This window comes from Scardinius erythrophthalmus (assembly GCF_964197995.2).
Source record: "Scardinius erythrophthalmus genome assembly, chromosome: 18".
Lineage (NCBI taxonomy): Eukaryota > Metazoa > Chordata > Actinopteri > Cypriniformes > Leuciscidae > Scardinius > Scardinius erythrophthalmus.
In genome coordinates this window covers 18,966,421-18,980,704 of record NC_138238.1, presented here as the reverse complement: position 1 = coordinate 18,980,704, position 14,284 = coordinate 18,966,421, and the positions used below count along the sequence as shown (strand labels likewise).

At 36.2% G+C, this 14,284-nt stretch overlaps 1 protein-coding gene across 3 annotated transcripts; it reads right to left on the bottom strand.

The window, feature by feature from the left end:
- Positions 1-59: 59 nt before the first annotated feature.
- On the bottom strand, positions 60-13,264 carry usp42 (ubiquitin specific peptidase 42). Of its 3 annotated transcripts, none has more exons than XM_081392153.1 (19): positions 12,884-13,264; positions 10,994-11,244; positions 10,657-10,866; positions 10,460-10,570; positions 10,018-10,117; positions 9,835-9,902; positions 9,565-9,635; positions 9,397-9,479; positions 9,020-9,131; positions 7,703-7,843; positions 7,514-7,614; positions 7,254-7,407; positions 6,508-7,146; positions 6,298-6,392; positions 4,837-5,775; positions 4,153-4,412; positions 2,269-2,438; positions 1,902-1,952; positions 60-1,794 (listed from the first exon to the last, which is right to left on the bottom strand). In XM_081392153.1, the coding sequence occupies exons 2-18, from the start codon at positions 11,232-11,234 to the stop codon at positions 1,932-1,934; spliced, it is 3,516 nt and encodes a 1,171-aa protein (XP_081248279.1). In that variant the 5' UTR covers positions 11,235-11,244; positions 12,884-13,264; the 3' UTR covers positions 60-1,794; positions 1,902-1,931. The 3 variants fall into 3 exon arrangements, with proteins under 3 accessions (XP_081248279.1, XP_081248278.1, XP_081248280.1); XM_081392152.1 differs by having other exon boundaries at positions 9,835-9,932; positions 12,884-12,971; XM_081392154.1 differs by lacking the exon at positions 12,884-13,264 and adding an exon at positions 12,725-12,877.
- Between the last annotated feature and the right edge of the window lie 1,020 nt (positions 13,265-14,284).

The window sequence follows — 14,284 nt, the reverse complement described above, 5'->3', positions numbered from 1 at the left end:
CGAGATTTTGGGCTGGTTTACCGTCCCTGCTGACAGATACTGCAATTACACAAGTGACGCAAGGAGAAAATTTGGTGTATTGACCCATTTACATTTTGTTAATTTTGAACAAAACAAAAAACGTTACATAGTTACATAGTGAACCTTTAATATTTGTACAGTTATTAAAAATGAAGAAAAAAAAAAAACCTTTACTGTTTATCCTCAGCCTTGTATTCAAAATGTTTACAAAAAATCTAAAGTTAAATAATTGAAGATGAATTATAAAGCATTATTTTCTAAAATACATGTTACAAGAATTGGCAACCCCTTCCTTGAATACTTTGATCTAAGATAATTTCTCCATACAGAATATATCACGAAGAGGATAAACAGCCTGTTTTGCTCATATGTATAAAGGACGGCAATATTAATGGAGGGTGCACGTAGTTAGGAAGCCATCTTGCATTAGTTCAGTAGCAATAAGATTAACAGGTTTGCATGTTATTGCTTTGCAAGTACTGTGCACTCTAATCTATTTATGATTTGTGTGGTTTTATAGTAAGCTGCTTTCAGTATGTTTTGCCCATAAGCATAACTGTATTGAGATGTAAATAAATGATAAATGAAACAGCCTGGTATGCTGGTGTATAGGGTAGATGTGAAAAACAAAAACCACAGCACCTTAATATCAATCGAAACGTTTTTCACACAAAACAGAAATCCCACAAGTCATTCTTTATGTGTAAAAAGGAAACCCCATCTTTTACAAAACCAAACACTTCTCATCGTCACATACATGTTCATTCACTCCAACAAAATTTTGTAAACGTAGTGAGAGAAAATATTACAATTTCAGACATTAAGGCTGTTTCCTCTCACTCAACATATTGTACACTGTATACATTTACTTTGACATGCTACAGTCAAATGAAGAAGCTGAATATAACCATTGTCACGTCTTTTTCATTTCGCTGAAGGAAAAAATAAACACATCGACAAACATTCAGAGAACATGGTCTACATTACGAGTGGCTTTACAGAAAGTGTCTCTATTGAACTCCTGATACAGGACCAAAAACAAACAACTGATAGTACAGTTCAACTTAAATTCACAGTATTATCATGACTAAAATCAAAGTGGATTCAAGAAAACTAAACAGCGAGAGTTAAAAACAAAAAAGATGCAATGAACTTGCATTCTAGATAGGTGTGATTGAGGAATTTCAGAGAGTAATACAGTGAGATGCTTAAAAAAAGGAGAGGTACAAGAGACAGCAAAGCAAACATCTTATGTCCTCAAGTGTGTCCAGGTTAACTGTGATGTAAGTGCACATGTAGCAATAGCAAAGGCTGCTCCTTTGAGACAGTTCTCTCAACAGATATGTGAAAATGGTGACATCATAACTTGAAGTCAAAAGACAAGCAGTCTTTCTCCGCCGATGCAGCATATAAATGTTCTTGTCGTTCCCAGGTTAGTATCCTTAAAGGGAGCGCTTGTCTCATCTTCACAAGTGAGAAAATCCTGAGTCTGTATGTCTGAGCAGCAATTCTGATGTTAAGCTCCAGGCTTTTTTTTTTTTTTTTATCGCATATATTAACTTTATATATAATTTGTTTTTCGTGATCAAAGTTCATTTATGTACAGTGTACTAAAAAATCCATAGCCTTAAAAATAAAAAGACAAAATAATGCAACTTTAAAAATCGTTTCGTGGTAAAAATACAGTATGTTCTAAATGTTAAGCACCAATGTCAGGAACTTTAGCTGTAGATTTCCTGTCTTTCACATGCTTGCATGGGTGGTTTCCAGAGTCTTAAAAAAAAAAAAAAAACAGAAAGGGAACGAGACAATTAGAGCTGAGCTTATTTTGTACAAACTCTTACATAAGAAAAAAAAAATTTGTTCAAACAATTTCTTACCTTAAGTGTGTTTAAGAAATCAATTTCCCTTTAATGTGGACGTGTGACTTCCTGTGAAAACCAGAGATCAGTCAGATTTGTAAAAAAATAAATAAAAATGTATACAAATATAAATTATATATATATATATATATATATATATATATATATATATATATATATATATATAGTTTATATATATACTATATATATATAGTTTTTTTTCATATTTAATTAATATTTAAATATACATTTTACAAATACTATAATTACTTTAGGATTATTACAATGTTATACTTTTTTTAGAAATAAGGCTACATTTGCTTAGAATACTGTATTTTTGTGTTTGAGTTGTCATAAAATGTCCTCTCAGACAGAGTCTACTCACTTCAACATCTGAAAGGGTCCTGTGATAGACACCGTCTACATCTCCATGTCCATTTGAGAGTGTCTTTGTGCTGTTGACAGTGGTAGCATGAACAAAATGTTTGCATTTCACATCTTTTTCTATCCCAGTATGACAAAGATCAGGTTCACTTCCACTGTAACAGCCATTAGCTGAAAAAAAAAAAAAAAAAAAAAACATTTGCACAAAGAACATTAGTTCATTTTTTTTCCCAAATGACATTTATTATAAAGTCATGCCAAGATTAAATGTGTACGTGTGTGACAGGATGTATGTGAGGCTGGAGGGGGTTTCTGAGAAAAAATAATTGTAAATTGTAGTCAATCACTAGCAAACCAATTGAACCAAAGAGATGCTGAATGCATCAGAGCCTACCGGAACATTTCGGTCAGCACAAGTCAGCTATCTGAAAGAGACTGCTCAATTTGGACCCATGCAATGTCAAGTCAAGAAGCCTCTGCTCTCAAAAATAATCGAAATCACAAATGAGGTTTACCAAACACCAGGTGAACATTGTCCTCATGAAGGACACACATAGATCTGACATTTGCCATTTGCCATTTCTGCATTTAACCAGATAAATCATATTACTCAAAAGGCCCTGTTTGTATAATAATGCATATCTTAAAAAAGTATTTTTATGGCAAATAAAGACAGCGTTGTTTATTTGTAATATAAGAACAAAGTGATTAATTTACATATTTCAATGAAAATGAAGCACCTCACTTACATTTACAATTATCATTACTGCAAAGTAATGCAAAATGTAAATGTTACAAAATTGTATATTTAAATTGTACTTAGCATTGTTTATTAAATAAGAAAAATTTAAAAATGCATCTCTAACATTTAAGAATAATGACAACAACATTATTAATAATAATAATAAATATTGGGAAAAATGGGAATCCACAAAAACCCTTATATTAATTGCAATGATAATTTGGGGGAAAATGTTTAGTTGTCATAAAAACATGGTCACAATGCAAATTTAATGATTCTTTAATCATTTCTTTGTTCTCTTTTGAATTAGGCACTAAATGTGACCCGAATGTGTAAAAAAAGTTATAACTAGAAGTATGCTTCACATGTACACTTATCTGATGCTCAATAATATTTAAGGACAATTTACAATATTTGTTATCAATGTCAAAACCAGATGCCCAAGCTATTAACAACAGGGCCTTTTACACCAGAGGAACCTTTTCATAGTTCCTAGAACTATCGGCGTAAGTTCCCGGATTTTGGCGTGTTCGCACCGCAGGAACTAGGAACGATTTTAGTTCTAGGAACTCCTTTTGGAGGAACGAATTTAGCTCCTACTTCAGAGTAGGGTCTTCCAGTGACGTTAGTATACGCTGATTGGCCGAACGTACTCGAAACACCAGCACTTGCCATTTTTAAAAAGTCTGTGTAAACAGATTATAGCCTATATATTTATTCCACAAACTATGAACATAGAAAACAGTGATAGATGGACCTCTCAACCTTTACACTAAGGAGAAAATCCAACACAACTTTGAGGGGACCTAGAGAAACATGATTATGTATTTCTGCTCAACTAGCAGCACTGGACATCAACCACACGGCATACGCTAATACCTTTTCATATACTGTCTACACTGGGTTAGCGTTAGACAGATCGTAAACTAATGAAGACGGAGGATGTAATTTGCTGTGTGCTCAGTCGTTCTCAGCGCCATCAAAATAATGTCACAACAACAAGCGTGGCTTACATCACTTCAGAGTTCCTACGGTGCGAATGCAACCAGGAAAACGTCCCTAGGGGAACCATTAGTTTTCGGGGAACCACTCTGGTGGCTAGTTCCTAGAACTACCCGGTGCAAAAGCCCCTAAATAAGGCACCTTTTTGTCCATTGAGCTGTTGCTGGTCCTCCATATGGCCTCGGTGGACGTTGTTGAGAGACTCAGAGCTGTGGTGCTGACTTCCTCTCTCTGCACCATTCCTAGCTCTAGTATCATGCTCTTCCCGCCTCAGAGCGATGTCTCTCCCAGTGTGTGGCCTCTCCTCATCCTCCCTCCTCCTCTTTTTCTTTTTCTTCTTCTTCTTATGTCTCTTGGAGCTGCTATCCTCATTTCCCTCTGATGTATCCCTCTCTGAGTGCCTGTAAGCAGAAAGTCACAATGATCAACTAGTCTTTTTATAGTCTTCCCCCACCCCCCAATGCTTTAAATTTAAAAGCGAAATTTAAATGGTCAATGACAAATAAGTACATTTTTAATTCGAGCTTCAAAAGTTTTTCAAATATTAATAAGCAGCGAAGCAGTTGTTAAAATATTTTATAAGAAATAATATAAGACTATTTAAGACATTTTTCCAAGAATTTGCCTTTTAAAAATTATTTTAATTTTATTTTCCTTATTATTATTATTATTATTATTATATAATGAGGGAAAAAAATTAAAAAAGGAAATTAAAAAGATTTTAAAATTATTATCATTTAAAATTTTAAGAAGGTGCATTTTCAAAACATTGACTAAATCAATAGATCAGAAATCAAAAGAAAGGAGTAGCAAAGTATGACTCGCCTGTGTTTGTCTTTGTCTTTGTTTCTCTTTTTCTTTTTAGATTTCTTCGCTCTGCATTCATCAGAACTTTCTCTTGCATCAAGCGACGGACTCCGTTTCCGCTTGTTATGTCCGGACAGCGGGCTGAGAGAGCGGGAAGATGAGGGTCTACTTTTTGAACTGTTCACTGTATGGGCCGTTCTTCCATGGGCAGCTTCCACCCCACGATTGCTGTGACTGGAATATCCATCCCTGTTATGATGTCCAGAAGGACGATAAGATTCACTCACAAACCTCCTATCTCTACTCCAGTTGCGTTCCTCTCTGGGTCTTCTTTGGGAGTGGTGGTGCTCTCTACGATGGTATGAGAATCTGTCCCAGTGTCTCTCTACCTCACGATCTCTGTGATGCCGGTCTCTACTGGAGGAGCGCTCTCTGATGGGACGGCTATCTCGATGACTGTACCCATAGCGGCTCCGGCTTCTTTCGCTGTATCCCCTGTGGTGCCTGTACCGGTCCCTGTCCTTCAGGGGTGAAGAAAAGTGTGGCCGCTCTGAAATTTTATTCCCGTCCTCACCCACCCTCTGTCCATCTCCAGAGCCAAACTTGTCAAAGTGTGATGGTTTTGACTCTTTGCTTTCCCCTTCACTGCACCTGAACACCTCCTTTAACCTGTGTGGACTTGTGTGACCATCATCGATATGGAGGTTGAGACTGTTGTTGGCCTGATGGTCTGACGTGGCAGCCGCTGTATGGGTGGCATGGCTCGGAATCGACTCAACTTTTGAAGCTGTCTGGCAATGAAGGTCAGTGTCTGCAGTCTTTGAGACCAATGAGGCATTAGATGAAGGTGCAGACTCTACATGCACTCCAGACTGAGATAAAGCGTCCGAAGGAGGGTTCATCCTTTTGTTTGAAGGTGAGGAGCATGGTTGGTCATCAGTACTCGGCGGTTTGGAACTGTTGTATGAATAAAGAAAACCCAAAGAAAGTTTATTCCATCAGAAACTTGATAATATTAAAAACAAATAGTCAGTGATTTAGCAATATTAAAATTTTTGCTGATACAATTTATTTACGTTGTGGCCGATAACTGATAAATGGCCGATATTTAAATTTCATAGTATTTATCTAAAATTGTAATTAAAATTTAATTCTACAGGCAGTGTTATTGTTAGCTAAAATGAAAACTTAAAAATCATATTCTTTAATGAAAAGCTGATTAAATATTAGATGAAAAACTTAAACTGGAAATTGGAAAAGTATCAAAGGCAATTAACTGAAATAAAATAAGCTGAAGTTGAAGTACTAAAATGACAAAAACTGAAATAAAAAAGTAAAGCAAAGCTAACTAGAAATATTTAAAAAAGGACAAATGAAATGTGACAAAAGCACTAATTACTAAAACAAACTTACATTAAATATTACTATAGTAACCATGGCTACAAGTGAATTTATGCTTCACAACTGTGCACATCTCACCTTGATTCACTGTTTTCACATTTTAAGCTGAATTGCAGTCCTGAACTATCAGACGCATTAGAAATCTGGGATGAAGAATGTGAAGTGCCCATAACCTAAAAATAATGATAAATAGAAATACTTCAATAAAGAACTATCCAGATTAAAATATGAAGCCTGTATAAATAATGTACTGTAACATGCCACAAAATAAAGGTTGAAATTTTTTACCTTATCAGTATGATTAAAACCATTGGCTTTGGGAAGGCCATTCTGGGATTTATGAGCAGGTTCTGATCCACTTTCACACACATGAAAGCCATTAGATCCGTTTGTCTTCGAGGTAAGCTGAGGCAGTGAACTGGAATTGTGGGATTGGGCATCATCCTTTACCCCATTCCCATTGTTTATCACGGGAGCAAGATGAGGCTTAGCTAATCCATTCTCCAAGGCTCCAGCCTCTTGGTCGGATTCTTCAGATGATTCCTGACCATAAGGAACCAAGAAAGAAGCTCCAGAGTGAGTTCCATTGACCTGCTTGACCTGTGGGAAGCCTGAGGTAGACATTGAGGTGCTAGAGGATGTGGGCTGAGGGTGAGAGGCTGACGACAAAGAGCAATTAGGGCTTGACTGAGTCTGAGCAGGTCTCACAGGCTTGCCCTGACCAATGAGAAACGTCAACTTTGGCCTCTTGGATGAGTCGGGAATGCCCGTGGGCCGAACAAGCGAAGTAGAAGAGGACGCGGATGCAGAAGAGGATGTATGAGATAGGCCAGATCCTATTTTGGTCACACCACAGAAATTTCTGTTGGGTTTGGAGCAACCATGGTATTCTTTTGAAGAACCATTCCCATTAATGTATGACGAGTTCTGTAAAGTACACAAAAAAGTTACCAGGTGAAGAGAAGAAACAAACCTAGATGATCAGTTCAGGGCTGATTTGTTGTTTGTCTGAATGTGTTACTGTCTTGCAGTACCTTGAGCATATGAGGTGGCAGCTGAGGCCCAATGAAGGATGTGGAGGTGTACTGAGGCCCATTCATCTTGATTGGAATGGATGGTCGTGGAGATGACTGGCCTGGAGTATGGTTCATCTGGCTAAAGTCACTTCCATTTTTCACATCAGGTGACCTGAATTAAAATAGGCATTTTTCTGAAGAGACTTCCCAGAAACACCCTTCAGTCCCAGAAATACAAATGATCCATATGAATCATGAGAAGTGAATTAAACCTTTACCTAATGTAGAACAGTAAGTATGCTTGCTGATTAAGCACTGTTCTAATATCGCTGAGAGATACAGATGAGTCGTTCATCTGATACCACTGCCCATTGCTAGCCTAGAACAGAGGATCATATTATTTCAAACATAAATGACATTGTAAGCACATAATAAAAGAGGATGCAGGTCAGTACATGACAACTAACCTTAATGTAGCAGTAGTAGTGTCCAGCGTGGCAACTGAAACCAGAATGAACCAGCACAGCATATAGAGCATAGATTTGTGGCTCCCCATGAGACTGAGACATGAAAGACCGCAAATCTAGATACTCTGTGTATCTTACATCCTGTGAAGGAGGTATGAGAATGATACCAATTATGGCTGCCGAAGTTAATGCATTAACTGATGGCAATTTAATGCTGTTAAATTTTCAATTTAAACACATTGACCTAGTCCTATTAAAGATCCTGCATCAAGGTGGCATCTCAAAAATATGGATGATTGTAGGGCTGTCACGATTCCTCGAATAAATTCAAGTCGTGTCGAGTAACCGGCAAAATACCGGAAGTGGCGCATTCCACAAACAAGTATCTATGAAATGCATTATTAGACCGTTTTCATAGGCTGCACGATGTACTAAAACTATATAAAAACCATACTATAGTATAGTGCTACTGTGAATTCACAAAGGCTGCAATTCAGTTAAATAAATGTATGCGCTGCAGGATTAATACATGTGCTTTAATTACACGCGTGTAGGTTACGTGCATCTCAGAGCAGCTCCGTTCACAATGCTGCTTCACATGAACTGTTATCATTTACATGCACGTCTCACACCATCTCTGCATATGCTGTGAGTTTGGGTTGCTTAAGTTAATCTGGGAAAACAAAGTGCGCTATTTCATCAGATTTGTAAGGTAAATCATTTATAAACCTGCAAACTGTTCATCGCTATCTCAAAATAAAAGTTTAAACCCTCGTTTGCATGTTTTGATGTCCACATGTTCTTGTTCAAGAAATGACAGTGGCTGTAGCATTTCTATTATAAAGAAGTGAACAAATATGAAAGATTAAGTGAACATTTTAATTAAATGTCGTTTGGTCAATATTAAACAAGGTTTAGATCTGCTGAAAAATGTAACACCAGGCCGTTGGCACCCTCTGCGTGTCGTACATAAAATGATTATTTATATTATTATGTGTATTATGCATTTTAGTATTATACAGTGTTGTTCTATAAAACCATATGATTACTTGCTTTTGATACTTTATTTGAACCAAATATTATTGCCTCATTGTTATTATATGTCTTTTTAGTCATTTTAGAGGCTTAGGTCTTTGCGTAGGTCTATTTTTACTACCACAAAAAAAAAAATCGGATTACTTGATTAATCGTCAAAATAATCGACTGATTACTCGATTACCAAAATAATCATTATTGACAGCCCTAGATCTAGTCATACCAGTTTGTCCAGGATCTTACGCATTTTCAGAATTATCTACTAAACATTTGTGTTAGTACCTTTGTTATTTTTCCTCCATTAAAGTTGGTAAACCGCTTCAGTGAGACAGTGAGAACATTAGAACTGCGATGAATGGTGAATCTCTTTGATGCAGTAACCATTTTCTTACATCTACCAAGACAAAAGAGGATTACTGTAAACATGAGTGAAAGTGTAAAAATATAAACACAATACTATTCCACACTGACAAATTCCATAAAGGAAAAACAAAAATTTGTCAAAAGAGGTTAAAACTGAAAGAAGGCCCTTTTCAAGAGTGTGCAACACATGAATACAAATGTATGGTGAATGTATACGCAAAATTGAATTGTGGTTACATTTTGGCAAATATAATGATGTGGTATTAATATGCACATAAAATGCAATAAAAACTTACTTGGAGCATTTATAAGCATTGTCCCCATCAAGTTGCTCAGGCTTAACAAATTGCTCAAATGCCTTCATGAGTGTCTGAGCCGTCTGAAAATAAAGATACAAATTATCAAAACTCTAAAATTGAAGAAAACTTTCTTCAAGACAATTAATGACGAAAAGTTTCAGTCACCTTTATCTCCAGTGAAATATCCAGGAAAGGGTCAAAAGTATCCGAAACTGCTTTGCAATTCAAACATTTGACTGAAAAAAAGAAATGTGCATTAACAACTGTAGCAACAGATGGAGAAAGCTGGAACACAGATTCAATATTCCATCCTTCCACAAATTCTAAATTTAAAGATGCCTTTTTGTAGGCAATTGTAATAGCAAGTGTAATTCAGAAAGGATAAAATTAAACTTATAAAACCAACTCACAACAAACAAGAATCTGATGACCTACCTCTGGATCTCAGATAACCCCCAAATATCTGATGTACAAAAGTGGTTGCCTGAGTTTGCCTATCCAGTCTGACAAAAGGAAAATAATGCAATATTGAACTGGATAAAGTTATACAGTCATTACAGTTAATGAACTGATGGATGAGGAATGTTTGGCCAACAAAACTGCATTGTGTGAACTCACTTGTTTCCAGGGAGGCAGGACTTTTGCATAGCATCCACTGTGTACCTCAAGAACTCATGGGCATCTTCTTGGCTTCCAAATCTGAAATGCTTTCCTATCCCTGAGGATAAGAACAAAAGGTCAGTGGACAATGCTATAAATACTTTAGCATTTAGAATGGTAAGACCATTCCTTAGAACTTAACTCCAACAAAAAACACTGTGGCTAATTTATTTATTTATTTATTTATTTTTTTAAGGAACAGTTTAACCATGATAATGATGCTTCCTTAACACTCAACTCTTATCTAGCATTAATTGTGTTCTGGGACCATATTTGGAATTGTAAATTTTTGGAGTTTGTTTTTTATGTAGCTCTTTAAAAGCACATTTAGCAGGTAAATAGTAATTTTGTCAGACGATGTCAAACAATTGTCAAAGCAAATGTTAATCTTAGCACTCACGTTTCAATTCATTAAGAACACTAATGGGCTTTATGACATTTCCAGAGTTGGCGAACACTTGGATGATGTGATTCTGCATGGTACACATCATGCAAAACCCAGGCTCATGACCTGTGAGGAAAGAGAAAGCATGTACAACATCAGAACAAACTTACAACAAGTATTACATGCAATCTTGAAAAATCTTTCACATTTACATGTTTTGGAATGCTCTCTGGTCAGCATGTAGTTGGCAAGGGGAGCCGTGTAGGTCAGACACTGCAGGGTAGAGTTCAGGAAACATGTGTTGCCCAGGTTATGGAGGCCTGCTCCAATGCGGTGGCCCTGGTTCCATTTCAAGCAGAGCCGCTCTGGGGAAAACAGGACCTTTTGAGGAAGAGCAATGCCATCCCCACTGTTCATCACCACTGCATGATACAAAAGAAGAAAAACAGACATACATTACTCATCAAGAATACAACATAACCTATTGTTGTATTTTAAAAGCGGTGCTACGGCAGCATTTTAACATCAACAGTAAAGACAAGCACTTGCCTTGCTCTCGGGGCCTTTCGACTTGGAGTGCTGTGTTATTACTACCATTCACAGTCGCTCCAATGGTCGGGGCCATACAGGCAGTCTTGGCTCTTGAAAGCTCAGGGGCAGAAGGGCCAACACTCCAGCTCGAACTACTGCTCTCCATGTCTCTCGAGGAGAAAGGTGTCAGGGAGCTGGAGTGCTTGCACCGCACTGACTCCAGGTCAGATTTCTCTGGAGGTTTGTCAACTATGGTCATTATTCATTTTCTGTGAAAAAAACAGACATGTGTGTCAACTCAATCATTTTTTGACAAGAAAGGCAGATTTTGCATTTGAATTTGTGCCTTTTAAAAGCACTTCACATGCAAATAAAGCTAGTCTTATTGTCAAATGCAACAGGTAGGCTACCTGAAAGGAAAGCAAATCACTCACTAGCAAAACGTTGCTTTGCTACTGAGATGTGAATATCTCTAAAGTGTTAACTGCTGACTTTACCTTTCTCTAATAAAATATATAGTTTTAAACACAAACAGATATATTCATCAAACTAATGTCAAACGTGTAACAAATTTTAAACAGGTTAGAACAATAAAATAATCAATTGACCAAATATACATTAATCGTTAATGTAACAGTACACTTAGTAAATGCGTGTTACTATGTAGGCTATTATATCATTATTGTAATCTTTTGGCTCAGTTTACGTTTTTGGATCAAATATTGCCTTTCAGGACCGTGACTTTTTTTTGCCAGCGTTTAAAGTCAATATTGTTTAAATCAATATCAACATAAAAACCTCACCACTTTATGATAAACAGACAGATAACTTCGTAATAAGTAAATGCTTTGCAAAAAGACCCAAAGTCACTAGGAAAGCGTAAAAGACAACGAGTTAAATGTCTGTGAGACATCGCGCCAAAGTGAAAGTACCACAAACATAAGTGAACGCTAAATTTCAAACACAATACTCGGCCCTTATTACGCAAAACAATTATCTATATTTCTTTCCTTGTGGAGTCAATCAAGCATTGATCGAATAAGCTAAATATTTATTGGTGTAGTAACCGGTGTGTCGATCTATTGAGCTGAGCGTCAGAATGGGCCCGTGGCCTTGGCTAGTGCATGATAGCTACAGTTTACAGTAAACTCTCGTATCAACACATTCCACGCTAAAACCACAGCAAATGTGTGTACCTTCAATTAAGACGTCAGACTCTACGACACTCAAAACACAGTTTAACAACTACAGTGGCTGTTCCGTGTGTGATTTTGTATGAGGAAATGATCCTGTAGTACACACTCTCTCCGCACGTCCACCAACTGTTATCTAGCGTGCTCGGCTAAAGGCTTCGAATGAGAGTTAGGCCTCTGCCGCACGTTATTTAAACACGAAATACTTACAATAAATGTATTTTTCGTATTATTTAAACCATGTAAAATGCCTGTGAGGGAAATTTGAATGGCTAGCTGCCTTTTTTGTTGGCGCGAGAAGTTCTGACTGATTTAAAGACCGCTGTGTTGTAGCTACAAACGCCATGGTAACGGCTAAACGTAACAATACCGATGGAAGGCGACATGAACATGGTCACGCACTTCCAGAAGCCTGTCTGTGAATAAAGATAATATTGATATATGTGGTGTGTCCCTTCACAAACATCAACAACACAAAATTACGTATTTTAATTAGCTAAAATTCGACTTTTATCGGAAACAGGTAGAAAGGAGGGGCATGGTATTTAAAATTCACCGGTGCCGTGGCCGAGAAGGCAACGCCGCCGTAAGACTCATTGCGAAACCCGGTGTTTTCAATTTCGTGCCACGCAATAAACGCAACCACACAACACGCGCTCTCCAAAAATAACCTGCAACATTCATATATCATATCCAATTCAAATAATGCACGTACCTGCAAATTTATGATTAATTTAAATGAGTTCATCCATTCTAAAATCCAAAGAGCGTCCGGCGGTGAACAATGACGTAGTTTCCCCACGGGTCCATCCGGGTACTTTAGTAATGTCAGCCAACCCAGTGTTGTGTGGATGTGGCCTTACTGAAGGGCCGTCAAAACAGTTGAATATCTTTGTTGCTGTCAACTCGTCGACAAGGAAAGCAATACCACTTTTACAACATCGATTTAAGCAGTTCCCGTGGATAAATGCTGAGAAGTAGTGTTTCGTATACATGTATAATATTGTAGAGGCATATTTTAATGTCTAATAGTGGGTAATGCGTGGTGGTGGATCGTACGGTAGGCTATGGCATATCAACATCTATTCTTTTTTTCTTATGCAAACCTCATTGTATGTTAGATAAAGTAAGTTAAAGTTAACAGTTTGTAAACATTACTATAATGTTTTTGAAAGAAGTCTATTATGCTCATAAAGCCTGCATTTATTTGATCAAAATTACATAAAAAAGAATGGTTTTCCATTTGAATATATTTTAAAATATAATTTATTTCTGTGATGTAAAGCTTAATTTTCATCAGTCATTACTCCAGTCTTCAGTGTCCAGTGATCCTTCAATAAATCATTCTAATATGCTGATTTATTATCAATGTTGGAAACAGTTGTGCTGCTTAATATTTTGTTATATCCCGTGATACTTTCTTCATGATTCTTTGATGAATAAAAGTTAAAAAAAGAACAACATGTATTTAAAATAGAAATTTCTGTTACAAATATACACTACCGTTCAAAAGTTTTGGGTCAGTAATTTTTTTCTTCCTTTTATGAAAGAAATTAATACTTTTATTCAGCAAGGATGTGTTAAATTGATTACCAAAAAAGTGGGAAAAGTTATTTTTTAACTTTTTTTTTTATTAATGAATCCTGAAAAAGTATCACAGGTTCCAAAAAAATATCAAGCAGCACAACTGTTTCCAACATTGATAACAAATCAGCAAATTAGAATCATTTCTGAAGGATCATGTGACACGTAAGACTAGATTAATGGCTGATGAAAATTCAGAATATTTTAAAGTATATTAAAATAGAAAATCAATCTTTTAAATTGTAATAATATTCATAATATTACTGTTTTTTAATCAATAAATGCAGGCTTGAGCATAAGAGACTTCTTTCAAAAACATTAAAAATAAATGTTTCCAAACTATGCCGGTACTGTATGTATGTATGTATGTATGTATGTATGTATGTATGTAATATATATATATATATATATATATATATACACACACACACACACACACAGACATGTTACTACATAAATATATATATATAACATTACTATAATACTTATAATGACCTCATTACATTTTAAACAAATTAATAATACATTTCAG